At 47.7% G+C, this 27,971-nt stretch overlaps 2 protein-coding genes across 2 annotated transcripts in view; one reads left to right on the plus strand and one right to left on the minus strand.

The window, feature by feature from the left end:
• LOC119453958 (charged multivesicular body protein 6-A) overlaps nt 1-14,481 on the minus strand; it is a 29,593-nt gene extending 15,112 nt beyond the window's left edge. Inside the window, exons 1-4 of the mRNA XM_037715988.2 lie at nt 14,321-14,481; nt 13,564-13,673; nt 13,418-13,505; nt 13,266-13,352 (exon numbers count right to left, since the gene is read on the minus strand). Coding sequence (XP_037571916.1) covers nt 13,266-13,352; nt 13,418-13,505; nt 13,564-13,673; nt 14,321-14,386 — 351 coding nt within the window. The 5' untranslated portion in view covers nt 14,387-14,481. The remainder of the gene's footprint in view (nt 1-13,265; nt 13,353-13,417; nt 13,506-13,563; nt 13,674-14,320) is intronic.
• Nucleotides 14,482-15,256: 775 nt separating this feature from the next.
• The window catches only part of LOC119454643 (nuclear pore complex protein Nup155), a 176,445-nt gene continuing 163,730 nt past the window's right edge, over nt 15,257-27,971 (plus strand). The window contains exons 1-2 of the mRNA XM_037716517.2: nt 15,257-15,672; nt 21,494-21,749. Coding sequence (XP_037572445.2) covers nt 15,415-15,672; nt 21,494-21,749 — 514 coding nt within the window. The 5' untranslated portion in view covers nt 15,257-15,414. The remainder of the gene's footprint in view (nt 15,673-21,493; nt 21,750-27,971) is intronic.

A 27,971-nucleotide genomic window follows, 5' to 3' on the forward strand; every position in this document is an offset into this window, starting at 1 on the left:
AGTAATCGACACATGAAACGAACTCCTCCAGAAGAGTTGCCATGCTAGACGGGGCAGCAGAAAAGAAGGTAATGCCTAAGTTGAAAGGTGGATTACACCCATGGACCAGAAAAAATGTGTTGTAACCAGTCGTGCGTTGAGTTGTAGGCAAACATGACAAAAGGGAGAAGGATATCCCAGTTTGTGCGGTCAGGGGGTATATATATTGAAATCACTTCAGATAAAGTTCAATGAAAGAGTTCTGTCAGACCTTTGGTCTGAGGGTGGTATATAGATGTTTTGTGTACGGTGCTGGAAGCTCGAAGCACTTGTTGAGAACGCTGAAAAGGAACGTTTTGCCATGGTGATGTAAAAGAACATGAGGAGCGCCCTGCCGCAACATGCTGGAACGCAACAATAACTTGGCGATTTAAGAGGCAGTGCCCGAGTGGAGAGAGGCAGTCTCGGCGTAGCATGTCAGATGGTCGACAGCAGTGACAATACAGTGGTTACCTGTGAGAGTTTGCAGGAGTGGACCATACAAGTCAATGCCGACGGACTCGAATGGAGTGGCCGGGCACGGAATAAATAGGTTATAGCGGCCCTGCAGGAGCAGTGGTTAGATGTTTGCGGTGCGGGCAGTGTTCACAAGACGAGAAGTATTTAGAGACGTTGGTATAGAGGCCAGGCAAGAAGCAGTATGACTTGACACGGTCGTAAGTCTTGCGGAAGCCTAAGTGTACAGCAGTTGCGTCGTCATGAAATGCTCCAAAGACATAGAGGCGAAGGCAATGGGGAATAACGGAGACCCCATGATTACTTGTCTGGTGATAAATGTACTGGTATAAGGTGCCATTGTGAAGCCTGAATAGGGCAAGTTGACGTTGCAAGCGAACGTTGAATGTTTGAGCCAGCGAGCTGCTCTATAAGGGAACGGCAATACGAGTCGTTGCGCTTATGCGAGATGAAATCATTGGGTGTACAAGAAGGGAAGGCGTCCAAAGGGGTTAGAAAGCTACCATATGGAGTAGCCACAGATTGTCTAGGTGGTAGTGGAGAAGCCACAGACACAGATAATGGAAGCGACGACAATGGACAGAGCATCTGCATCTTAATATTTCTTTCCTGACTTGTAAGTCACAGTGAAGAAATACTCCTGGAAACAAAGAACAGCATCCGAGGCAGCAAGTCAAGTTCTTTAATGGCAGCCAAGACAGAGCGTGGTGATCAGTCACAATGGTGAAAAGGCGACCGTACAGGTATAGGCGGAATGTTTTAATGGGCCAAACGATGGCCAGACATTCTTGTTCACTTACTGCGTAATTTCATTCTGCAGAAGAAAGTGCGCGGCTTGTGTACGCTACTACTTGTTCTTCAGCTGCGACGTTACATCGCTGATGAACTGCGCCGGTGCCACGTCTACTGGCATCAGTGTGAAGGCCGGCCAGGGCGGTCTCATCAAAGTGACACAGGATTGCGCTTGAGGTGAGAACATACTTTAAAGTGTGCAAAGGCTGCATTGGAATCGTCAGACCACACGAAGGAAGTGGCTGAAGTGAGAGCGTGATAAAGAGAGACCGCAATAGTTGCCCCTCCCCCGAAGCCGCATACAAATTGCCGGAAGTAAGATACAAGGCCAAGAAACATACAAAGCTCTTTTTGGTTGCACGGTTGAGGAAACTTGAGAACGGCAGCTATCTTATCTGGCTATGATGTGGTTGTTTTGGGGTGGCCCTGGTGCCTTTGATATTTGGTTGCTTTATCATGAATGTGATACCCCATGCTGATCTTGCGCTCTACTTATAAGTATCACATTTCTCCAGTAAACCTGAGTTGGAAGTAAGCACCACTACTGTGTACTCGTCTCATCTTGTTACTTTTGTGCTTATGTTTTCCTTCTCAGTTATGAACCAATTTGCACAAGAAAAGTGTTCTAAGCCCGAATTGGCGTAGTTCGACGGAAAGCAGTTTTCCCTCCAGAAACTATGGCTCCTAGTTTACCCAGTTGGGGTCTAGAGGCGGCACGAAGTGGCAGTAAGGCGAAGGAGAACAGCAGTGGGGCGAATGAAAATGGCACAGTGGCACAGAGCCCAGAGGGGATGGAGAGTGATGCGAGGGAGCCAAGTACACATGGGGCTGGTAAACGTCGGCGCACAGGTTCACACTCAAACATCTCGGTGTTAGTCCAGCTGAGAATGACAGAGGCAAGAAATGTGCCCACGAAAGCCGCAGTAGAAGCATGTGGGTCGGGAGTGGCGCCAAGGAGTATAAGACGCTGAGGTGGCGTGGGTTGCCATCGGAGCTGGGTACATCATCACAAGCAGGAGCAAAGAAAGGAATTGGGTGCAAGTAAACAACAGCTCAATTTTGGGCGCTGGGTGTCTCAAATCTCATCTTAGCAGCTTGGTTGAAGGCACGGACAGGAGTTGAAGTGGCCCCCTCCGGAGGCGGGACATCAGCGTATGTAGAAATGTATATGTGAGGTCAGCGGTGAGAGGGAATGTGTTGCACATGACCCTACTTCCTCCCTCACGGAGTACCGAATGTGCGTACTGGTGAGGAGCAACAGATGGGAACGTCGACCATGAAGTTCCTCACGTATTATGGTGCATATGAGAACCTGTAGCTTGCCGAGAATTTGCATATTGTCATAGGGGCATGCTACACGAAGCGAATGAAGCTCATCAAGCTGCTGGCATGTAGTAGTGATGTCACTAACGAAGGTTGGATTTTGAACCACCAGGACATTAAAGGTGACGATGCTGATTTGCTTCAAGATGTGGCGAATGCATTCTGCCTCCGTCATGTTACTACTACGACTACGAGGGCGAAATGCAAAAACACTTGTGTACTCAGGTGCACATTAAAGAATCCCAGGTGGTGAAAATTAATCGAGAGTGCCCCACTGCCTCATAATCAGATTGCGGGCTCAGCACATAAAGCTCCACAATTTAATGAAAGTTCACTTCTGCTATGATGCGTTGCACTAGATGAGGCAATGACAGGGCTAACCTTCTCACACGCTATGAACAATGGCACCCAACAATGCCAAACACGTCTCGCTGTGTACTACGTAGAAAACAAAGTGGTGCACACAAGCAACATTCATCCACCACCTCACCACTCACTAAGCGCCAATCTTAAACATTCGCAGTAAACATCACCGTCAATTATCATCACAACCAGCCTCACTTACATCGATACCCACAGTGCGCGGGATCCCAATAAGTTTTTCCCTCTGAAGCTACACACTTACAATTAAACCTGGATATAACGAAATTGACAAATTCCCGAAAAACTTCGTTATAAAGAGGATTTCGTTATATGCCAGTTCGGCAGGAAAATTCGAAAAAGAAACGCTTACTGTATTTACTCGATTCTAACGTGCCATCGATTGTAACATGCACCCGTTTTCGTCGAAGCACTCATCCTTGGAAGGTCACACCAGGTACTGGATGCGTGGACGCATGTCGTTTCGGACAAGCACGAGGCATCGGAAACGAAGAGTGAGCGTCACGATGGCGTCTTAGCGTCGTATAGTGTTACAGTAGAACCCCTTGGAAGGTCTACGTTCCGCTGTTACGGTCCCGGGTGCTGCGTTTTCCCGGCTGTTACGTCGTTTTCGGCCGGTCCCGGCAAAGCTCCCATAGAACCCAATGCATTGGTAACCTCGCTGTTGCGGCGCAACTGTGGGACCGTTCCCGCATCATACGTTGCGAACTGCCACCCCGCGCCGGCCAGAGCGGCCATTTTGACTTTTCATGTCGCTTGGCTTGGTGGCTTGACGATGGCATTGGCCGCCCAAAGTGCCGGGGGCGACAACTATGACGTATTTTGGGTTTCCGCCAGCAAATGTATGGCCCTCGAGATCCGTATTTGCTATATAAAGATGTCTATGACGCGTTGTGGCCCTAAAATTGGTTTTGGCTCATAGATGTTCCATATAAAGTCCAAGGGCGATAACGCAGCCGCCGCGCACATTATGCTGTATGTGCGAGTGAAAATGTGCGAGGGGAGCCGACGACCATGTCTAAATCTCGCACGTGCAAGAAAGAAAAGCAGGGAGGAAGCGCACCTTCTTCCGTTGCGCTCAAGGCACTGGCGAGCGAGCGAGGGGGGAGGGATAGCGGGCGGCATTGTACTGTACGCTGGCATCAACTGCGTACTGCGCGGCCGCGCGGGCCGTATCTTGAAAGCGATCTGCATTGGGGCAGAGTCTAGGCAGTGCAGGTGCGCTGGCGGCTCATAGTTCTGTGCGTGCTGTGTGTTCTCGGCGCTCAGTTTGCGTTGAAGCGATAGACAACAGCACGGAGGTCACTTCGCTCGCTTCTGCAGCGGCGCTTCCACATGCCGCCAGCGTTTGACAGCGAGTGTCCGCGCTCATCAAGTGTCATGTGTCACAGCATCTGCCAGCGCGTCGTCAACATCAAATGGAAAAGGAGAGTTCCGGCTTTGCGGACTAATTGTGGTTGTGAAAAGGAAGAGGCACACAACCACAATCTCTCTCTCTGCAGCTGGCCTAGCCCGCCAAGCCGGCACAGCTGCAGCAAGTGGCAGGATCAGGTTTGAATGAAGGGAGGGGGAAAGGTCACGCCCGCAGCGGCAAAATCGCCGGGTCGAGGGATGGAGGCCCGCCTCGCACATGTGCGCTCGCTTCGCATTCCGTCGCGACGGAGAAGGTGCTTCCGGTTGCTGCTCGCGCAAAAATGACAAAATCTGGGGCGAAATCTCTAGGTTGCTAGTAGGAAAAATTCGTTGTTTTGAGGGGGTCTCCCGCTGCCACTTCATTACGTAGAGGTCTCAAATACATGTGCTTCTATGGAGTAATGGCGGGGAATAGAAAAACTTCGTTATATCCAGGAATTCATTATATGGAGATTCGTTGTAAGCAGGTTTAACTGTAGTAATCTTATGTTGTACTGAATACCAATGAGGTTCTCAGTTTAAAGTGGACCTGTGTTTTACGGCAATCTTTTATTGCATAAAAGGTTTTGCTCTCCAGTTTCTCTCCAAAATACAGAAGGACTTGTCCCATATTTATGGCAGGTGGGTTATGATAAGGCCAATCTGTGCAACAGACGAAAGCCCGAATCACGTATCACGTGACTCGACCACCGCTCCACGCATAACCATCGTTGGTGCTGTGCGGGCCGACCACAGTTGGTGCCAACAGTAAAGAGCCAGCACCTTGTCATTGTTACGTTCCGTGCGATTTGCCGCCCGACATTGACACGTGTAGTAGTATCTTTCCCTGAGGCAGTGGCCCATATGTCCTATGTTTGCTTTGCCACATGAAAGTGGGATTCTATAGGTTACACTTTTCAAACATTCCACAGACCAGTTCCCGTGTTTGATGTCGCACATATGCTCATGGTAATCTTTCTTCGATTCAGTGCACACCGGTGACCCCGTGTGCATTTCCTACATGCATGCACAGTTGGGTGTCACTGCCCCTTGCTTCCTGTTTTAATGCCTATGACAAGTCTTTTCAGTGTATGTAAATGTTTGCCAGTCACAAAAACAAATCAATTATCAGTCAGTGCAGCATGACATCCCTTTATAAGCCCTTACTTGGTCCTCGTCTTTAGCACTGTTCCTGCCTGAAACTAGCCATTGCATTTATGCTAACCCTTTGTGGTCATTTGTCAGGCCCCAACCGACCCATGCGAGAATATCCATTCCAGTCAGATGTCTGCTCATGTGCGTGTGCCCAAGTTCCCCAGTTATTTGTGTTAGTAGTGGCAGCTTTCGGGAACCTTCTAAAGCAATAATTGCACTTTCATTGTTTCCAGTCAAGGGCAGCACTTATTTTTTTTCCTTCTCTCATGATTGAAGGGATTTTTGCGCAATTAGTGTCGTGAAGAGCCGACAGGATGGTGGCGTTTTCTGCAAGTGCTTTTTACTGATGAAATTCACGCAAGTTCAGCGAATCAGAAAATTATTTTAGTGCTGTGTATAAATATATTATTACGATACCGTCGACAGCTGCTAGAGACGAGCTGCCGCGAGAAAAACCAAGTGTCTGGGCTCTTGGTGCGAGCATGTGTGCGCCTGGCGGTCTGGCTCCAGTGTAAATACGGTGTAAATGGTCCCCTTTGTTTATTTCTACACATAACATTTTGATGGAGGTTTGTGATCCCCGTCCTCGCCATGGAGGTTGGTACATTAGGCTTGTCACCATGCCTCCCTGTGACGAGACCGCATTAGCAACAGCTGCGGCTTGTACAACTGCTCCAATCGTCATGGTTGCCCACCATCGCGACCCCGGTGTCTTCTCTGGCCTGGAGGGGCATAATGTTTACGAACGAATCAAGCTCTATGAACACGTCAGTGCCATTAACAGGTGGGACCCAAAAGATATGCTTGCCAATACCATCTTTTATCTCAGCAGCACCCCACGCATGTGGATGCATGAAGATAACCGGCTGGGATGCTTTGAAAGAATAGCTAGGCGGCCCCTTTGGGTGCAAGGTTGCCACAAGAAAGGCTCTTGCGACTCGTGTTCAGACGTCTTGGCTCTTTGCCGCAAAGCTGACGACACTATGTCTGAAGCAGATAAAGCAGCTAATATACTAAAGGGAATTGCGGATGACGCTTTCAATTTACTCGACTATAGACACCATTATAAAAGAATGCCGTTGCCTTGAACAAGCAAAGAGCCACCGTATCACGCACCACATCACGTGGCTACCCAATACTGCTGCTACGTCGACACGTGAAGGTCGACCGCGTCAGCCCACCCACCACCTGTGACAATGTAGCCCGCATTGTTCGCCGCAAGCTCAAGGCCGCTTGTTTGCCAGCCCTCTCTGCGACGCTTCCTGATCCACGAGCAACCACGATTGCAATGATTCAGGCTGTTGTCAGACAGGAATTTGAGAACATGGGTCACAACTCCATGTGTTCGTCAACTGAACTAAGTGTTCCCCAGTTCTCTAGCTGCCCTCCTTGTCTCCGGCAGTCTTTTTCCGCCACATATCGCAACCCGTCCGAATGGCGTACCTCAGAAGACAAGCCTACCTCGTTTCACTGTGGTCACATCGGCCACGTCGCTTGGCACTGCCGCAGCCGATGGCCACCGCAGCCTCGGACATACACCGGCGCTTATTCCTGCACCTTTGGGCCTACTGGCTCTATTCGGCTCTATGCCACCCGCCATGAACCCACTGCTAATGATGCCCCAGCTCTGAACCTACGCTACAATCTCGTTCGCCCCAACTTCGTCGCTTCTCTTTACCGCCCATCCCCAGCCGGAAAACTAGGCACTGCAGCTTCTGGAGGTGAAGCTGCGCTGTCGACCCTGCCCTCAAATCCTCTGCTCACATAACGTACGAACCAAAACCTTCTTGACGTTGACGGCTATCCTGTTCCTGCAGTGATCGATACAAAAGCCCATCTTTCTGCTACGAGTGCTGCCTTCCGACGATGACTCGGAAAGCTGCTCACCTTAGCGTTGGCACAAGTCGTCCGCATTGCGAATGGCGGTACTGTCCCTATCGTCAGCATGTGTATGGCACGTGTTAGCATCACCGGCTGCCACACTCCCATCCTCTTCACCATCATTTCTCATTGCCCCCACGACCTACATCTCAGACTCGATTACTCTCCGCGCATTTGGCTCTGACTGCTCTGCCAAGTACTCTTTGCCTTGAGTTGCCAATTCTTGCAGAACCTTCTGACGCACCCCAGTGCCGCTTATGCCCCACCAACTTTATTCGCCTTCCACCAAAGTCAGTGACCTGTATTGAACTGTCGTTTTCCCCACCTGTTCCTGATGGCGATACCTCATCACTCCTCTGCCTGACATTCCACTGCAGTATGCCGTCACCGTGCCTCACAATGTTCTTACTATTACTGCTAACCACACTCACAAGCCTATATTTAACTTTAGATTGGCCAAGCAAATCCTACCGCAAGGTATTTGCCTTGCCAATGTTGATTCTCTCGGTGACCATCAAGCGACGACTTTATCAACCGACGATTGTTTTGAGCTTAGCAAGCCCCTCAACGCCAGCCTCGAGCGCCAAACCCAACATAAAGAAAATGGTTGCAGTCGGCAAGTTGCGTGTCACAAGAATATCCTCTTCAAGAACCGTGCTGGTGTTTGAATACAGTTAAACCTGGTTACAACGAACCTCCATATAACTAATTCCTGGATATAACGGAGTTTTTCTATTCCCCGCCGTTACTACATAGAAGCACATGTATTTGAGACCTCTACGTAACGAAGTGGCAGCAGGAGATCCCCTCGAAATAACGAATTTACCCCGCCGACAACCTAGAGATTTCGCCCCAAATTTCGTCATTTTTGCGCGAGCAGCAACCGGAAGCACCTTCTCCGCCACGACGGAATGTGAAGCGGCGGCGGCGCGCTTGGCGCGCTCGAATTCACGGCGACTGTGAGGCGAGAGCGAGCGCACGTGTGCGTGCGTGTGAGCATGCGCGAGGCGGGCCTGCATCCCTCGACCCAGCGATCTTGTCGCCACGGGCGTGACCTTTCCCCCTCCCTTCATTCAAACCTGATCCTGCCGCTTGCTGCAGCTGGCCTAGCCCGCCAAGCCGGCACTCTCCTTTTCCAGTTGATGTTGCCGAAGAAAAAAAAAAAATTTTTTTTTTTCAACGTGTTGGCAGCGCCACTTTTTGGTTACTGCGCAAGTCTTCACTTCACTAACCTGACACTAGGTGACACTATACGACGCCATCGTGTCACTCGCTCTTCGTTTCCAACGCCTCGCGCTTGTGCGAAACGACACGCGTCCACGGGACTTTTTTTGTTCACTGCAACTTTAGTGTATTGGGAGTAAATATTGAGCGATAGTTGTATTTCTGTATGAAAGCATGAGGTGCGCGGTACTGTAAAAAAATTTTTTCCCTCTCTTTTGGTCACGGAAAACGGGTGCGCGTTAGAATCGAGTAAATACGGTAAGCGTTCCTTTTTCGAATTTTCGTGCCGAACCTGCATATAACGAAATCCTCTTTATAACAAATTTTTTCGGGAATTTGTCAATTTTGTTATATCCAGGTTTAACTGTATAATAATACTAGAAGGTTAGCAAGTAGAACTTGTGCCTAAAAAATGTGTTAACAGTTGTTTTTTTATACATACATTTACAATGTGGAACAAATTGCCGCAAGACATTAAGGAATGTCATACAGCTGGAAATCTGACATACATATTTTGGTTAGGTATGCTTTATAGCTTCTCTAGCTTATACACAAACATACTTACTAGGTGTGTAACTCGCGCATGCCTTTCTTTTTGTTGAGTGCGCTGGCTAACACTCCCCGGGTTAGATCATACATACATACCAATGAATGTGGGAGCAGCCATAGCATAAATGTTTGTGCAACTCGAGCATAATGCGGAGGTTGTGGGTTCAGCTCCCACCGGTGGCAAGTTATTTTTTCATTGACTTTCGTTCAACTTACCATTTCTACACTTCAATGAAAACTACAAATAATTTCCTCTATGCTTTACTTGGCTTCATATGGTTGTGACTAAAAAAATCCGACCCCTCGGTTCCCCTTCTTCCCAATCTTTCTTTTGAATTAGTTACTCGGTGTTTGTGTGTTCCTAAGAGTTCACATATTGGTATCGTAGCATCATTATATACAGCATTTTAAGGCACAACTTATGGCCCCACGTGTATATTTTTAACCTGTATTCCCCCTACCAAGTAAATATGGCTGTACAGTGCTGCCAGTTTTCTGCAATAAATAAATAAGCAACCTAGTGCAGGCTTGTACATCACAATCATTGTTGTATGGAATGGCGTTCTTTTGGAGGAACGGAGGAACACCACCGTTCTATCAAGGGTCGGTATAACTAACGGTAACTCATTAGGTTTACGAAGGAACGGCAGAGGAAACAGCGTTCCTTCTGTAAACGTTCCACCGGCATTGAACAGACGCACGCACGTACTCAGAACATCATGCAGGATGGATGGGTGACCACATGAGGCGCAAAGAACTACCGCTTGCCTATCACGTGACTATGGTGCATTTTTTTCGTGAGTTCTCCATTATATTTATTTTATAACTAGGTTCAAGATTGCCATTAAGTTTCCATGCCGGCCTGCTGCATGGGAACAATGACGTCAGGATCGCAGCGCCACTTGAAGGACTTCGCGGCAGATGGAAAAATTCCAGTCCTCACGTGACTTGCAATCGTCATGACCTTATCGACCCATCCTGGTTTTTCACTTCAAGGCTCCCGACGAAAAAAACGGGTTCGTCTGTCGGACACTAACACCGATATGCAACTCTTGCAGAGTTCAAACAAGGGACTTTACTAAGTTGCAAATATGTATTCTGGACATTTTTTGCCATTCATACTGCAATATTGAATCAGCATTCATTAAACACCTATGTATTGTTCCTTTCGATACGGTTTCGTGTGGAAGAAATTTAATTATGGTGCGCCTAACTTTCAATTTGCACATCTGACACGCAGTATCCTCTGCGCATTTGAAGACTGAAGTAGAAAGTGCCATAAGTGTTGCACTTGTAATAGACAAGCACCCATGTTGCAGTTAGATATGTCTGGAGTATGTCCGGTGCTCCCTGAAAAAAAATTAGTCTAGGAGTGTTTCTTTCGATTCTTGTTATCTCCAGATCATCTGTTGCCGGCGATGTTCAATTTCGTATAATATGCATAGTTCAATGCGAGTTTTAAATTGCTCACTTCATTTCGCCGCAGGATTACCCGACACTACATTTTAATTTTAAAAAATCCAATGTAACGTTAATGTAACAACACGTTCCAATGTTCGAAGTGTAACTGGAATGTGTTCCTTTCGCATTAAAGGAACTTGTAACGAGAACTCGTTTCAAGATTGGTAAGGAACGAGGAATGAGCTTTCCTTCCCGTTTTAGAGGAACGTGTACAAGACTGATCACAACCCCTTTCAACATACCCATAAACCACAGAAACTTTGGGGTTTAACGGCCCCAAATCGATGCATGGGCTATGCTTCCCATTCATTTCAACTATCGGGGGAGTGTTGATTAAGCTACGTACATGAGTGCCTTTGCATTCCATGGGCATGCAACTGCTGAAAGTAGGAATTGGCATGTCATATCCAATGTGGTGTGTTGCAGTATTATGCGATGTACACACTCTTTTATCTCAAGTAGAATATATCAGCTGTTAGCACTGCAATCTACACCGATGTTGTTGAATGTTACAACTAGCAATGTGTCATGCGCTGGAAACAGCACCATGTCCAGCCAACTCACCCAAGTGCATATCTTTAGGAAATACACTTGTCATTCCAGCACTCATTGCACAATCCTTAACTGTTCAAGCTTCCCAGGAGCCTGTACTGCTGTTGGAATGACAAGTGTATTTGCTACTTCTTCTTTCTGGGGTCTTACGTGCTAAAACCAGTTCTGATTATGAGGCACGCCGTAGTGGAGGGCTCCGGATTAATTTTGACCACCTGGGTTTCTTTACCGTGCACCACAACGCAAGTGCACGGGCGTTTTTGCATTTCGCCTCCATCGAAATGCGGCCGCCACGGCCGGGATTCGATCCCGCAATCTCGTGCTCAGCAGCGCAACGCCTGAGCTGACTGAGCCACCGCGGCGGGTGTATTTCCTAAAGATATGCAATGACTTTCAGCACCTTTCAAGGATACACTGAAACACTACGTGGTGCATGGAAAGCGCCATAAGAAGACAAGCCAAATAAATCACTAGGCTTATTCATAGCCACCTGATGGAGGACGTCACTCAAGTGTGACTTCTCTTTCGGCCAAAACTCTTCTAGCCAATTATAGTGGCTGACTGGGCTAGTTGGTTAGTCATACTAGTAATACACAGTGCGAAAACAAACACGGGGACGAATAGGAGACACGGACATGCGCCGACTTCCAAATGATTATTTTATTGATTATATATATGCATGTTAAGGAACAGATACAAAGAACAAGAAGTGTTTCCACTGACAAGGAAACAAAAAAAAAAAGAAACCGAAAGAACTAACAATCACGGTGGCCTGCTGCGCATGCCCTCACATTCCAAGAATCTGAGTTCCCTGTCAGATAGGGTAACCAACTCACACACCCACTTCTTTCCCTGACCATCTGAGCTGCCTTGCTGATTAAACGTTCTCGGTCATCCCTCATCTCACAGATAACTGTGGTGTGCTCGAACTCCGGGGTTACACCCACACGTGCTAACGTGTTGGGCCAGAAAACCTTCCCTTCCATTTCGGACATTAGTGGCGTGTTCACGTAAGCACTCCTTAAGGCATCTGCCCGTCTGTCCCACGTAGCACTCACCGCATGACAAGGGAATCCTGTAGACGACGCCCTGAACACAGTCTACGAGCTTTGGTTTTCTGTGTTTGACGTTACATTGCTTTCCGCGTCTCTTAACTGGACAGGTCCTTCTTGCCAGCTGGGACAACTTCTCAGGAGCACTGAAAACAACCTGAACATTTACACGTTGTCCTATGTTTTTTTAGGCGATGGGACACGCCGTGCATGTATGGTATGACGGCAACTCTGTCTCGCTTTCCAGCAGTTCTTTGGTCTCCTCTGTTGTCATCATTACCTCTACGCTTACTTTTCCTGTGCATTGCCTCAGCTACTGAAACAAGCAGCGTCCGTGGGTACCCTGCTCGCTCTAGGCGATTTGCCTGTGTCAAGAAACTGGCTTCCGAGGCGTGATAGCATGAACTTCCCAAAGTGTTTAAAAAACATGACTGTGCTGACCTGCTCACAGCAAACCTCTATTCTGCAGTGAGCCGACTTGAAAGGAAGAATCGGCTTCTGCGCACAAGACTCATAACGCCAGCACGTATGGCCTGCTGAGAAATGAATCTTCATATCTAGGAAACGAATGGAATCCTCATCTGGCATTTCTTGTGTCAACACGAGCAGGCTGAGGCACTCACGAAAAATATTTAGTACCTGCGCGGCCTGTGGATCAAACATGTGTGAATCACATTGCAACACGATCAAATAATCATCTACATATAAGAACGTTTTTATGACATTTTTTAACATGCATATATATAAAGCATGTCTGTCAATAAAATAATCGGTTGGTAGTCAGCGCTTGTCCGTGTCTGCTATTCGTCCTCGTGTTTGTTTTTGCGCCGTGCATTACCACTTTCTTCTAGCCAAGCTAGCAACATAAAACATTTTTCTGTATCTTTTGTAGTGCCAAAATAAGAGCTGACCAATTCTCAAGACACAAACACTTTTCCATCACAGCCGGGCATGGCTGGCAACACTCAGCCCTGCCCAAATGTTACAATCACCAAAATCAATACTTGCCTCGTGGAGCTTCTTCAACGACTCGTTCCCGACCTTGAGGCCCTCAACAACTTGGATTTCAATTTGGGTGTACTCGATGTCATGGACCTGTTGGGAAGAACAGGAGGCGCTGCAGTCAACTCGCACGTGCCACAAGTGCCAGCATCACTGACCATTCTCTCCAGGTTGCTCAGCTGCCCGTCAGTTTTCTCCAGCATTTGTTCCATGAACCGCTTCTTCTTGAGGAGTAGCATTGCTTTCCTGGAGGCAACAATGAAAGGTTAACCAGCACGCAGTAAAGAGAAGCCGAGCGACTCACTCTTTGCGACCTTCATGGAGGAGCTTTTGTGCGAGTTGGCGCTCGTTCTCCAAGCTGCCAAGGATTTTCTTCTGGTACTGTTTGATCTTATCCCTTTGCTGCTTCAGTTGCTGGATGAAAAACGACACGAATTCAGCACTGCCAATAATAATAATTTTAAAAAAATCCAGTGGCGATTTCGCGGTAAATGCGAGAGAAATGCGCTACCATTACGTGGCACCTCTTTCAGGTCCATGATTTAAACCGTGTTCACTCGATACTCGCCCTGCCTCTTCGAGGTGCAACTGACGGTGGTCCGAAGCAGACCACCGTCAGTTGCACATGTATATATATATATATATATATATATATATATATATATATATATATATATATATATATATATATAAACCTCCACTACGTGACCGGCTTCCCGCACTTGACGGACATACCCTTTTTTCCTAATGCGAGGGCAACGAGAAAGCCATGCGGCGCCATACCCTCTCTCCACATCACACAAACGGGGGATGAGTGCACGTGAGTAGGCGGGGCGTAGTGGCGATGACTGACAGCGAATTTTAGCAGTGGACGCGTTTGTGCGAATGTATGAACGCGAGTGAGCTTGACGGGAGTAGAGGTGGACGCGAGTGAATGCCGACGAGCGAGAGTAGACGTGTGTGCGTGATCAGTGAACCCGACAAAAATGCTGCTCAATGAGTATCCACTCGTGCCAACCTATGGGCGCAGCTTATTTACCAGCACTGCTTCGTAAACTTACCAGGATGGCCTTGTCTTGCTCCGTCACGCGGCTGACTTTTTTGTGCTTCCCAAAGAGGACACCCATTTTCTGCGGGCGAGAATGTTCAGTTTATGAGCGCGCTCCCCATGTCAACACATCCGCGACAGAAGTGCAGCAGCGCTGGTGAGCGCGAGTGCTCCCATGGCTGTTCCTCTTGGGTCCTAGCTAAATCGTTGGTCCTAGCACAATCGCTATACCGACGTCTACTATCACTTCCGGCGACTACCGTACACAAAAAAATGGCCTTCGAGATTCGCATTTGTTAGTCCGACGAAACTTTTTACAAAGAATTAGTAGCCCTTCCCCTGTCGAGGAAGTGGGGGTAAGCGAAGCTGTGCTCGAACCACAACCGATCAGATGCACGGCCGGCAATGAAGACCGGTCCACCAGCACTTGAAATTAAATACTTGTTCTGTTAAAGTTGGACACACGAGATTTCTGGGCGTGTTTATATACCATACCAGATGTTGGATTGTGCAACGTTTTTACGGGACACAAAACACCTGGTACCAACGTATCTGTAAACGTTGCCTGGTACGGATCGCTCCATTGAGTGTGTATCTCTTCTGTGTGTCCCATAGAGTTTCTCACTATAAGTAATGTAGTGAGAAACTAAAGTTCCCCATACATTAAATATCCGGGGTCCCGTCAAAATGTTGCGCAATGCAACAATCAATTGCGAGAGAGAAAATCTTGGGCTTTTGCTCCTTGAATATTTGCACTTAAGTTTTGGCGACCTTGCAGCAAAATTAATAAAAATTTAGCGACATTTTTGTTACACTTACGTGACACGCTTCAAACAATTTTGGCAATGCTGCGGAACACGCGAGCGTGGCCTCCGAGATAAAACAACGACCCGAACGTGCACGCTGGCAGTCGCCACCACCTTGTTTCAAGAAAGATACTCATGGTATCCGTCCACCTAACCATGTGCAGCCGAACTCTCACTCTATGCAGCCAAAAGCGCGCCCGCCGCCGTTGTGCATGTGCGCCGGCGTTTCGATTTGCGCAGGAGGACTAGCGTGATCTTTACTAGCCCATGTAAAGACTCGCCCAGAGGCTTTGTTCGCGAGATGGCCCCTTCTTGTACTCCCGCGGCGGCCGAAGCGGCGGCCCTGGAGAGCGCGGTGAAGCTCGTCGAGGGCGCCCTGCAGTCGGACAGCGCGTACCCGCTGCTCGTGGACCAGTTCGCGGCTTACGGGCCCCTGCCGAGCTGCAGCGGTCTGCAGGACCTCGACTACCCGGCAGATCCCTGCTGTGCCGCAGCGCCGGCGCCCGGTGCTTCGACGCTGCTGCGGAGGGTGCCGTTGCCCGCCGAGCTGGTAGAGCAGGTCAGTCGAGTGCGTTTGTGGTGGGCCATAACGCGGTGGTGGTTGCAGTCAAACTGCAGCCACAGCATCGAGCAGCGCGTGGTTCTCTGCATCACGTGTTCAGTGCGCTGCTGCACTCTTGATTGCGGCAGGGAACCTCTGGCGGTGCTTGCCGTGGTGTCTGTCAGAGCGGCCGTTTATCTAGAGGACGCTGCCTTCGGCAATGTTTTAAGACAGCTACGTGTGCATTACAACTGTACAAACGTTTATTCTTTGTTGTATAACACACTACCCTGAAATGAAGAGATTCTGGCTGGTGTTGGGGCACAAGTCCGTTACAAACTTTCATGTCCCTCACGGCCTGGCAGATGACTTGCACTGGCAGCTCGAGTTTTGTTCGCATTATGTGCTATTTGGAATAGTGTATGCGATGAAAAAAAAAATCATTCTGGAGCTTCTGCTATTCCAGTGAGAACCTTGCCGAATAGACCCCACTACTGGGCCTCTTCAAATATCCTTCATAGGCAGTCCCAGATTGTCTGAGATGCTGCACGTGCATACGCAACACTCATTGACTGAAATTACCGCCTTTGGCAGTCTGGGACTGTCGGGGGACGGATAATCGAACAAGCCCATTGAGTACCATAACTGAGGGCAAAGTGGTGCACAGACAGCGTTTCTCTCTGTCCTCCATTTTGCGCCATAGTCAGAATGCAAGAACAACTAGTCGAACAGACACTATTCGTTGTGGGCACTTCTAAAGCAATCGGTTTTGCAGCTGCTGTCGCATTTGTTTGTGCTATCACACCGAGCAAGTGATGTTCATGGAGCTGCACCATGGAGGTTGACACTATAGGGGCTATGCACTGAACCTTGATCCGCGAGGCGGCGACAGCATCGCCAGGCAGCCGTGCCATGTTTACGGTCGTCAGTTCGTCCGTGCGTCGTGGAAGTATTGGAGATCGCCATCGTCCAAGCCGTCGTGGGGAGTTTGCACACAGCAGTGCTTTGTGCGCGGAGCCGTGAGTGCGTGTTAATACGTAGAAAGTACTTGAATTGGTGTATCTGCGCGCACGGAGAGACTATACGTGCCGCGATTGTACGCCAATGGAGCAGCGGCATAACTGCGCGGTGTCGCTGTCTTCTTTTATGAGAAGCCACGGTGCGAGTAGCTTTTCATTGAATGACTGTGAATGACGAAGCTGCTAGTACAAACAGACAGCTTAAGTGTCGAGATCAAAAAATTTGAATTCAATTTGAAAATTGTGGTGGCTGCCGATCGAGTTGGGAGCACTTACTACTTTTCAAAATGAAACAATGTTAGCGCTAATTTGTACGACGTCAATGAATGGCATTTACGGGACTACGTAAATGCTGACGGTCATTAAAAAGGAAAGAATGTAGAAATACAATATACTTGTTTCTTTCGAAAGCTGCCCGTCTGTAACCAGCACTGAAACACATGCACGGCATGCAGCGGTTGTAGAGGTCTAAAAAAACCATTTGAAAACAACCGCTGGCAACTGCTGCATATAATCCCTCTCCGACCGCGACATCCCATTACCGTGGTTATGGGATGCACACAGAATTCACATGGCTATTTCACACAAAAAAAGAAAAAATGCGAACAAAAATAAACGACGGATGCTTGCTCACCTTTACGACAACAATTTGACGAATGGCTGCTGCACTCAGCCGCTCGTCAAATAATTATGGCCTTCCATGGATTTGTATGATTTTAGTTGCTCGCGCGACACAAAACTTGTTCCGTGCACAAGATAGTCCTTGATGTCGGTGAAATCCATGCGAGGCAGCAGCCCGACTACGCGCTTAAGTTCAGCGTCTTTCAGCTCAAGTGGGTCGACGCCGCCGCACAAGCGCACTTTTTCTTCGTAGTGCAATCGCTCAGGTTTATCTAAACCGCGTGCGTATGAACTTAAGTGCATTACAGTCACCGAAAACAACGATTGACTCTAAATACTCAAGTGCAACCTTCGGCTGAATCGTCCGTTGCGGTACTGCCAGCGCCTCGGCCTAGGCCACCTAAGGATGGCGACCGCCAGCATGGTGGCAACCGCGGACGGCGGTAGCGCTCCTCGCGGATGATGATAAGGGCATACACCCTATGCAACAAAATGTTCAAACAAGATAATCAAAGATCAGCATCATCATCATGTTTGCCATGATGGCCATGAATGAATTTCTCTTAGAAACTGGATAGTGACATGTGCCATCACACTGCAGTGTACAATTTAAGTTTGTATGCAGTGATGCGTTGTGGTGGACCAGTTGGTTCTGTGACATGATGGAACAGTGTGCTGCGAAGCAATACTTTCGACATGGATGCAAAGAACTAAGACATTCCACACATGTGAAGAGGAACAGCAAGAAGCACTAAAAACTGTCTAATGACAGCTGCAAACCCCTGTGAATGTCGTTGGAGAACGCTATGCCTTCAAAAAAAAAAGAAAAGCAGTTTCGCTGGGAGAGATACATACTTTTTTTCTATCGCCATCATTAAACAGTTAGAAAAATTTGTTGGGCGAGTTGGTACATATTAGCGAACATTGTTTAACTGCGCGAAAAAACGGACCACAGAGACAACATGGAACAAGGACTGGGCGAGACAGCGTGGAAGAAGGACTGCGCCCGTCCTTGTTCCATGCTGTCTCTGTGGTGCGTTTTTTTCGCGCAGTTAAGCAATGCCCGTCCTTGTTCCATGCTGTCTCTGTGGTCCATTTTTTCGTGCAGTTAAACATTGTTCGCTAATTAAACAGTTAGTCTGCGCTTCATGAGTGTCTGTCTTAGTTCTTTATGTCCGTGTTGAAAGCATTGCAGTGCAGTGTTCCTTCATTTGCTAATTGGACTTCACTAAACGTGTTTTCATTTTCACTGTAATAAAAGCGTGATTACACCATTGTGGTGTCGCGGCCTACTGGCGACGAAGAAGAAATCCAACCAGTTATTACCCGACGAATGATCCTCGTTTATTTTATGACACCCAATTATATACATAGGGACAACAGCGCCACAGATGTTCACACGGTTTCCAGACAGGATACCGAAACCAAAACTAACGACGCAACATATTCCCCCCCCTTAAACGTTCAGTGTGTTAGCTGTTAGTGGGTTAGTACTGCACAGTGCTTTGTACATTAACAACTCGCTCTCATGAGGGAAACATAAGGCAATAAAAAAAAACAGTGACCGGTTACCAGCAGCAACTACAATTCTATATACAAAACACACGAAAACTCCATTCTCTCCCCCAAAAATTATCTGTACAAAGTGTTCAAAACAGTATATGAGAAGAAAAAAAAATAGAGTTGTCGTCGCCGTAATGTTTTGTCTTGCCCGTGGCGGTTGGATGCGAACAGGAGCCGGATTAGCCCAGTCGGCCACATCAGCAGGAAGACCTGCTTGTGTCTGTAGGGTCGAGAGCAGCACGGGTGGCCGCAGCTGCTGCTTGAAATGCCTCAAGAGCAGCTGGTAGCTCAGGGTTCCCCGGGGACGGGAACCTCGGTGTGTTAGCCTCTGGCGCGTTCCAGGTCTTCTCTGGACGCAGAGTACGGGGACCCGAAGAGACATTGGCAAGCTTGGATGCATTCCAGGTCCTGCCATCATGGAGGCGGAAAGAGGACTGTCCGCGCTGCCTCAGCACTTTGCAGGGACTGCCAAACGAGAAGTCTCCCTTGAAGGTGACGGAGGGCTTCCTCACCCGCACGAAATCACCAACTGTGATGTTGGTCTTCTTCGCGGCTCGCCGAAAATTTATCCACTTCTTGCTGCTCTCTTGCTTATGCTTCACCCGACGACGCAGTTGATGGAGCTCGGCAGCTGGGTCCTTGAAGGAGGAAGATGACGGGTGCCCGGCAACGTCCAGAAGTGTTCTCGGCAGCCTTCTATGCAGCAACAGAGCCTCCCGTCCTCTCGTCTCGCGAACATTGCGGACCGCCTAGTTTGTGACGTAAAGAACGGACCGCCTTCGTTCTATTTTGGAACGCGTACAAGATCGTGCCCCTGGTTGAGTAATTATATTGCTAATACTGCATTGAATTAGACCTTCTGTCAAAAACACTTCGCCATTTTTTTCTCACTTGTAGTCATTTTGCTAATCAAATCACTTCCGTTGACGTATTTTCTAACACTGGAGAAAAAGCTTAATTATTCAAGACTTATAACGGGTAGTTTTTCAAAGCTATCTAACTTAATTTTGGGGTAAGAGATTGATTGCTAAAGAGAATATGGAAGCCATTTTCATTTAAGTTTCTTGCCAGGCCTCAGCGCTAGTACGTCAGTATGATGTCACGGATTGCAAGGCCCACGTAGCTGTTGTCTCGCATGCGTAAAAGTTGTTGAAACTCTGTGTTTGGCTTACTTAGAGTGCAGTGTTGTGGTCTATCTTTACTGATGAAAATTAACTAGGCCCAAGCAGAATTAGTCTAAATCCACCCGTGAATCACATTTTGCATTTTTTCTACTTACCAAGTGTCTTTTTATGGCAAGGGCGGCTTTTTGGTTTATTGCAGAAGAGCAGTTTACGAATGCAGTTTAAAAAAAACGTCTCTTCTGTGTTCTTTTAAATATGGAACAGACTGCAGTAAGAGTGTGAAAAATATTTTAGGCTTTCGAATAATGAATAAAAAATTTGATTCGATACTCAAATTGAGTAGTCATTATTAACATATCCAGGTACTTTCTGAATTTTTTATTCTGGCAACCATATTGGATGCATGAAGTTACATGATTTGTGGACTAAGCAATTGGTAATGCAAAAACTATGAACTGGTCTTTCTAAATATATAAAAGACATTGGGGCAATGTTGTTAGAAGATGTCGACTGCACTGGCTACAATGGTAAGCAGCACGTACAGTGCAGTCCATATGTGCGGCTCTCACTTTGCTGGTGCCCTAGCTGCAAGTGGCTGCAGAAGCAATGTCGGTGCACTGCTCACTTGTGTTATCTGCTGCAAATCTAGACGATTGCACTGTTGCGAGAGAGGAAAACATGCTCTGCACTCAAGTGCTCCCTTTAATAACAGTGCACCGTTCTGTACTAGAGCTCAGCGAGCAGCACGACCTTATAGAGAAGATAAATGTGCGGCACAAGCAGCCGTTGCAACTGTGCATCATAGAGCATATTCAAGAATTGTGCTTGTCTTAATGGACGCCTGCTGTATGTTGGAATTCTGGACAGTGTTTTAGAACAATTGAAAGTGCAGCTAGTTTGTAGGGATTCATGCTAGAAAAAGATAGGCATGCAGAGACAGACGCGTTAGGTAATGGTTTAGGTACGCCATTTCATTTTTATGTAAGGTGGTCGTAGGCTGGTTAATGCATGCACTTTCACTATTTTCGATGTGCCAAGCCTCGGCCATAAAATGCGTTTCTTCATTCTTAGGTTGGCGTTCGTGTTGTCCGCTTTCCTTTACTTGGTGTCTGCATGCCTACCTTTTTATAACATGATTCAGGGCAGTGTTTGTCTTCTACCTCACTGTTCTTGTTGTTCTTCCACAATGTGTTACAATGAAAGATGAAAAATCAGACACAATTTACATGCGAATGCTACTTTAGTTAGGGGTAGCAAAGAAAAGTAATTTTTACCCGTTGATTGCTGGTTTCTTTGTTTTTGCGACTGCTCCTCAGTCTGTGCCGAGTTTTTCTCAGTGGACATTTCTTGCTAATGGTCGTCATTCATCCACACTTCCTAAATGATAAATTTCTTCGTCCTGCCCTGCAGGGACAGAGCACCTGCGTTGCTTCGCAAGAGAGGCAGTTTCAGGGCACACTGGCAGTGTGTAGGCGTTGTGCTTTTGATGACGGCTGTTGCGTGCGTGCGCAGGCGGCACATGCGCAGATGCAGTGCCGGCTGGGTCTGTTTCCCGAGATTGGACGGGCCTGGCTGGCGGTGGACAGCGACCTGTTCGTGTGGCGTTACGAGACGGGTGATGACCTGGCATACTTTGATGGACTGAGCGAGGCCATCCTGGCCGTGGGCTTGGTGCATCCTCAGCCGGGAGTGTTCCAGCGCCAGATCCACTCGCTCCTCTGCCTGGCCACCTGCACCGAGATTGTCATTCTTGGAGCAACTCTGCAGGGTACGTACTGACTGCAGCAGTTGCCTTGTAATGTCATAACAGTTCAGCTCGGCTTTTGTGGCACAATTTATTAATAAGGCTCTTTCGTCGAGTACTTTGCCAGCACACAGTACGCAATTCGTTCTTTCACTTGATCTGGCAGGGCATACATAGGCCCACCCTCCCGAATATTTCCGACGACCCCTTTCTCACGGAAGAGAAAGTTTCAGGAGGCGGGCACAGAAAGAGCGGCATCGTAGGGAAAGGTTGAATGTGAAAGCAAGTCGAGGGCTAGTGGGGGGCGGTCCAAAGGGAGGGGGTGATCCTCTCATCCACGTACACGCAAAAAACGTGCATGTACACGAAAGAGGGGGATACCCTCTCCCATGTACATGTACAAAATGTGCATGTACATGAAAGAGGGGATCACAATTAGCTGGCATCTGATTGCGAAAAAAGCGACTACATTTGTCCTTGTTGGAAGAGGTAATTTTGTTGGCTGCACTGTCGATGGATGACACCTGAACATTGGCCAAAAAGGGAGGTGGGGCAATGAAGATGTTGGAGTGAATTGTTGATTGAATGAATTGGAGAAAGCACGAAGTGGGGAGTAATAAAGTACAGAGGTTATATTTACAATAACTACAGTATTTACAATAGTGAATATTAGGGCAATTTACTTGGACATTTCACCTCCCATGCAGGGGACCCATCGGCTAGTGGGCAATTAAGCGAGCCCATTTGAAGAGGCACAAGCCAACGGGCTATTGTATCTAGTAAGATTCAAGAAATTTTCGGGGGCCTTAACTTGGTGCACGGCCGGTGTCGAGGTGTTTTCGAAGTGAACACACAAGTTCATCGCGTCACTGCTCCCCTCACGCGTGTTTGCATATGACAAGCACATAGCGATTTCACGAGTGGAGAGAGATAACGCTTTATTGAAGAAATGCAACATGCAATCTAACGCAACTGCACATTTTTTTGTTGTTGAAAGAATGATGACTTTCTCGTTCTCTGGAGAACAACCAGTCCTTGTTTTGTGCCTATCACCGGTTGTGCACAGAAAGTGCACCAAGAGATTTTGTGTGGATAAAAGATGTGCAGCCTGACCTTGCGGCTTGCAAGCACATTTGAGGCGTGCGCATTGAGGCATCCTAGTGGCGACGCAAAGAAAGGTTTTCATTTATCCTACATGCGTAATGGACAAATCTTGCAACAGATGGTCTGACTGATGTACGCAGACGACATTGTGCTACTAGCGGACAACAAAAAAAATTTACAGATACTTGCGAATATCTGTGGCAATGCAGCGACAAATCTAGGCCTTAAAGGGACCCTGAAACGATTTTGACGATTTTGTACAAATGTACTGAGTCGTTAGAGTAGGCCCTTCTGATCATTAATTGACTCATCTAAGCGCTCCATGTAAAGCGTGTAATTTATTATAAGGTTTTAAAAAGGTGCATCGCTACCGATCGCAGCACGCCAATGAGCTGAGTTTTGTGGCCAAGGCCCCGCAGGGGCGTCTGCGTAAGCAGGCGTTTGGTGTGTTGCGACACCACGGACCCGAGCACATGAGGGTTGGCCCCTCCCGCGTGTAGCCGTGCACGGCTTAGCCGTGTCCGGGGAAAAGAGGATCCTGGAGGTTGAGCCGATGCCGGGTGTTTGGACCTTTACGGCCCCTCGGTGGAGGCAACACACCTCTTTGGCCTCCGCTTCGCGTAGACGGCACCCCCGGACTGACCCACCCGGAGGAAATCGGTAGTCGCCTTTTCCTGTCTCTCTCTCCCCAATCTTCGTCTCTCTCTCACACTTTTTAGCCTGACCTGTCTTCTACTTTCTTCCATTTACTTCCATTCTCCCTGGCGGCAAGGGTTAACTGTGTGTGGCTATCCTACCTTGGGTACACCATATTTGGTTATAGTAGCGGCGTACGACTGGCGTCGTGCAGACTTGTGTACAAGCTCTGCCGCGTCCCCTCGTTGGGCTCCGTGGTGGGTGGTCGGCGCTGTTGCCGAACATATACATCTTCTTATGGCAGCGCAAACCTCTGTCGTCTATGATCGGCCTCTGAAAAGAGGCCGCACCGAAGCAACGTTCCAGTTCTCCTTTCGGAGCAACACCCCAGCAATCCCCAAGTATCATGTAGTCCATAGTGAAAACAACACACCCGTGAGAAAGCTGTCTCCTTTCCTGGTAGCCAAGTGCCTAAAAGACAAAATTGGACCGACATATAAAGCCTCAAAAATGTCTAGCGGGGACCTCCTCCTAGAACTAAATGATAAAGATCAAGTACAAAAGCTCTCAGAACTTACCAGTATTGGTGATGCCACAGTTACAATTTCAGCCTACAGAACTCTAAACACAAGTAGAGGTGTGATATCCGAGGAGGACTTCCTTGGCTTGAGCGATGAGGAACTGCTGGAGGGTTTCCAGGAACAAAACGTGACCAAAGTACAAAGAATTGTCATCCGCAGAAACGATCAAGAAATCCCGACAAAACATGTAATACTCACCTTTGGAACAAGCGAAATGCCTACCTCTCTCAATGCAGGATATGTAAAAGTAAATGTCAGGCCATATATCCCGAACCCCAGACGATGTTTCAAGTGTCAAAGGTTTGGACATGCTTCACATGCATGCCGAGGACAAACAACCTGTGCTAAATGCAGCTCAAATGATCACCAATCTGACAATTGCACTTCTTCTCTACACTGTGTAAACTGCAAAGGGGACCATGCAGCTTACTCGCGGTCCTGCCCTTGCTGGAAAAAAGGAAAAAGAAGTAATTGCACTAACTGTGAAAGAAAAAATCTCTTTCTATGAAGCAAGAAAGCGACTGTCTTACCTTTCGAGAAGAAGTTATGCCGAAGTGACGCAGGCGGGGGCAGCATCACAGAGGCCTCAGGAGTCCTGCGGGCCCACACACAGTGGCCCTGCAGTGACCCCTCCCGCCCCCGTGGTGGAAGCAGTCAGCACTGCTCCATCCTCTTCGAAGGACCCGCGGACACCAGTCCCGCTGGGCCCTAAAATGAATTGAACCCCAAGGCCCGAGACACGTGTCTCGGCGCCCAACTCTCGGTCCTCCAGCGCCTCAGGGAGAGCGATGGAGGTCGACTCAAAAACCCCGGTGTCGTCGACGCCGAAGGACAATAGCTCTCTCGAGGCGCAAAGAGGGACAAAGTCCCAATAACCACGCTAATCAAGAAAGTAATAACCTAAAGGCTATCACTCCATTGTATTAGCCTTCTCTACATCTATGTCACCTAACATCTTATATCCTATTCAATCGTAATGCCATTTTTTACCCTTCAGTTTTAAAATAGCTTTTATTATCCACTGGAATTGCAGAGGACTTTTACGCAACTTAGGTGACATCAAAGACACGCTAAGTAACTTCTCTCCTGTGGCCCTATGCTTGCAGGAAACAAACCTAGGCAAAAAACATAATCTTTTAAAAGGCTTCACTGTGGTACGACGCGACCGTACCCAGGCAAGCCGGCTTTCGGGTGGTGTAGCCATTGTTCTGCAGGGAGGTATTGCAGCCAGAGAAGTTGCCATTAAGAGTCACATAGAAGCCGTTGCTGTCACCATTTTAGCGCACAAAACCATCACCATTTGTTCGCTATACATTCCACCACAATCACATTTTACAGTAAGAGACCTAGAGTTAATTTTAAATCAGCTACCTGAACCTTTTTTAATAGTGGGTGATTTTAACGCACATAATACCTTATGGGGTAGCAAAACAAACGACACCAGGGGACAAACACTTGAAGATTTTATCCTAGCGAATGACGTATGCCTTTTAAACACTGGTGCTACAACCTACTGTTTCCAAGCACAGGAGCTATGAGCTGTCTGGATCTAGCACTGTGCTCTCCGTCTCTCTATAGTGATTTCCAATGGAGTATTATAGATGCCTATGTATATTATATATATGTATATTATATGTGTATTATAGATGCATATGTGACCTGCAATCATAAAACCAACCTCCAAGCTACCTACCCTACTTTCTAGACCACCCCGTTGGAAACTTCACCTTGCAAATTGGCCTCTCTTCACTGAAAAAGCTAGTCTAGATAAACTGACCTTAGATGACCTAAGCATAGACGAAGCGAATGAGAGGATTACTACTTGCATAGTTGCTGCGGCGGAAGAGGCTATTCCCCAATCTTCTGGATTCTTAAGGAAAAAACTAAAACCCTGGTGGACAACGAATGCACAGTAGCCAAAAAATTTCAAAACAAAGCGTGGGGTATCTTCCGAAGGTACCCAACCCAAGATAATCTGTTATCATTCAAAAAAGCGAAAGCAAAGGCGAGGTATATCCGTAGGCAAGCAGAACGAAATTCATGGAAAAATTATATCTCATCGATTAACAGTTCAATAACATCCAAGAGAATGTGGGACCAGGTTCACAAGTTTAGGGGCGACTATGCTCCCTACACGATCCCCGTACTCTCAACTCCAGGCACGCAAACAAGTCTTCAGGAACAAGTAGACATATTAGGCCAGCACTTCTACACCATATCTAGCTCGGCAAACTATTCCATAACATTTCTCAAACACAAACAGTCCGCAGAAAAACAAAAGCTTCCGACAACGGGAAGTTCAGATAGACCGTTCAATGCCCCTTTAACACTGCATGAAATAAACAGAGTAATCTCTTCGGGTAAGAAAACAGCACCGGGTCCTGACAAAATACATTACGCTATGCTGGCCCATTTGTCCCAGAAAGCGGTGGAGGCCTTGTTGCGTTTTTTTAACACGATCTGGGAAACAGGTAAAATGCTTGCAGAGTGGAAAAAGGCTGTTATTGTTCCCTTCCTGAAGGCGGGAAAGTCACCGAACACACCTCACAGCTACAGACCTATAGCACTAACAAGTTGCCTCACTAAATCATACGAAAGCATAATAAATATAAGACTAACATACGTTCTCGAAACAGATAACTTGCTAGATACTCACCAGTGTGGCTACAAGAAAGGGTGCTCAACAACTGACCATCTTATTCGCCTTGAACATACCATACGTGAGGCATTCCTTTACAAACAACACTGTCTAGCGGTGTTTTTCGACTTAGAAAAGGCATATGACACCACATGGAGGTATGGCATTTTACAAGATCTAGCAACACTAGGAATACGCGGCAGAATGCTCAACTGTCTGGCTGATTTTCTGACAAACCGAACATTTCAAGTCCGTCTGGGGGCAACACTGTCCCGCGTCTTCGTCCAAGAAAATGGCGTCCCACAGGGTTGCGTATTAAGCACCACTCTTTTCGTGGTGAAGATGAATTCGATAAATGCAGTTATTCCGTCCAACATTATGTACTGTTTATACGTAGACGACCTTCAAATTGCATGCCCTGCCTCGGGTATGTCTACATGCGAAAGACAAACCCAGATAACAATAAACAAGTTGACGCAATGGGCCGATAAAAATGGATTTCGTTTTTCTACACAAAAAACTGTGGCAGTTGTGTTTTCACAAAAAAGGGGGTTACACCCGGACCCAGTTCTCAAGTTAAATCAAAGCCCATTACCGGTCAAACACGAACAAAAATTCTTAGGAATAGTTTTCGACAGTAAATTAAACTTCATTGCCCACATTAACAGCAAAAAAACTAAGGCAAACAAAGCGCTTAACATCCTGAAGGTCCTATCACGTAAACATTGGGGCGCCGACCGAACGTGCCTGTTACGTACAGTAAAAGCTCGATGATACGAATCTCACGGGGTCACGAAAAATATTCGTATTAGCCGAAATTCGTATCATCGAAACACAATTAAAACTACTGTCGAATCTTGATAATTCGAACTCGAAGGGGCCCGAAAATTTGATCGAATTAAAAGGACGTATTTTTGAAGTATTTGTGCCCCATAGCACGATGCACGAACGGTGCGAGTCGTGAAATATCGCGGCGCGCAAGCGCATAGCAAGCGCGGGCCACGAAACTGCCCACGCCGGCTAACGGTCGCTTCCCGATAACGACAGAAAATGAAGCTTCAGGGAGCGAGCGGGCGGCGCCGGCACACGGGTGCGCGCGGAGACCGTCGAAGGTGAGGGAGGAGGGCGGCAGGGAAGCGGATATGGCCGCGTCAACTCCGCCGCTTCGGTGGCTCCCCTCGCCCTCCCTCTCAACTCCCTCGTAGCTCTCTCACCTTCGACTCCGTGCGCGCCCGCCGCCGTGCTGGCGCCAGCTTATTTTAGCCACCCCCTGAAGTTTCGTCTTCT

Source organism: Dermacentor silvarum, chromosome 5 (assembly GCF_013339745.2).
Source record: "Dermacentor silvarum isolate Dsil-2018 chromosome 5, BIME_Dsil_1.4, whole genome shotgun sequence".
Taxonomy (NCBI): Eukaryota; Metazoa; Arthropoda; class Arachnida; order Ixodida; family Ixodidae; genus Dermacentor; species Dermacentor silvarum.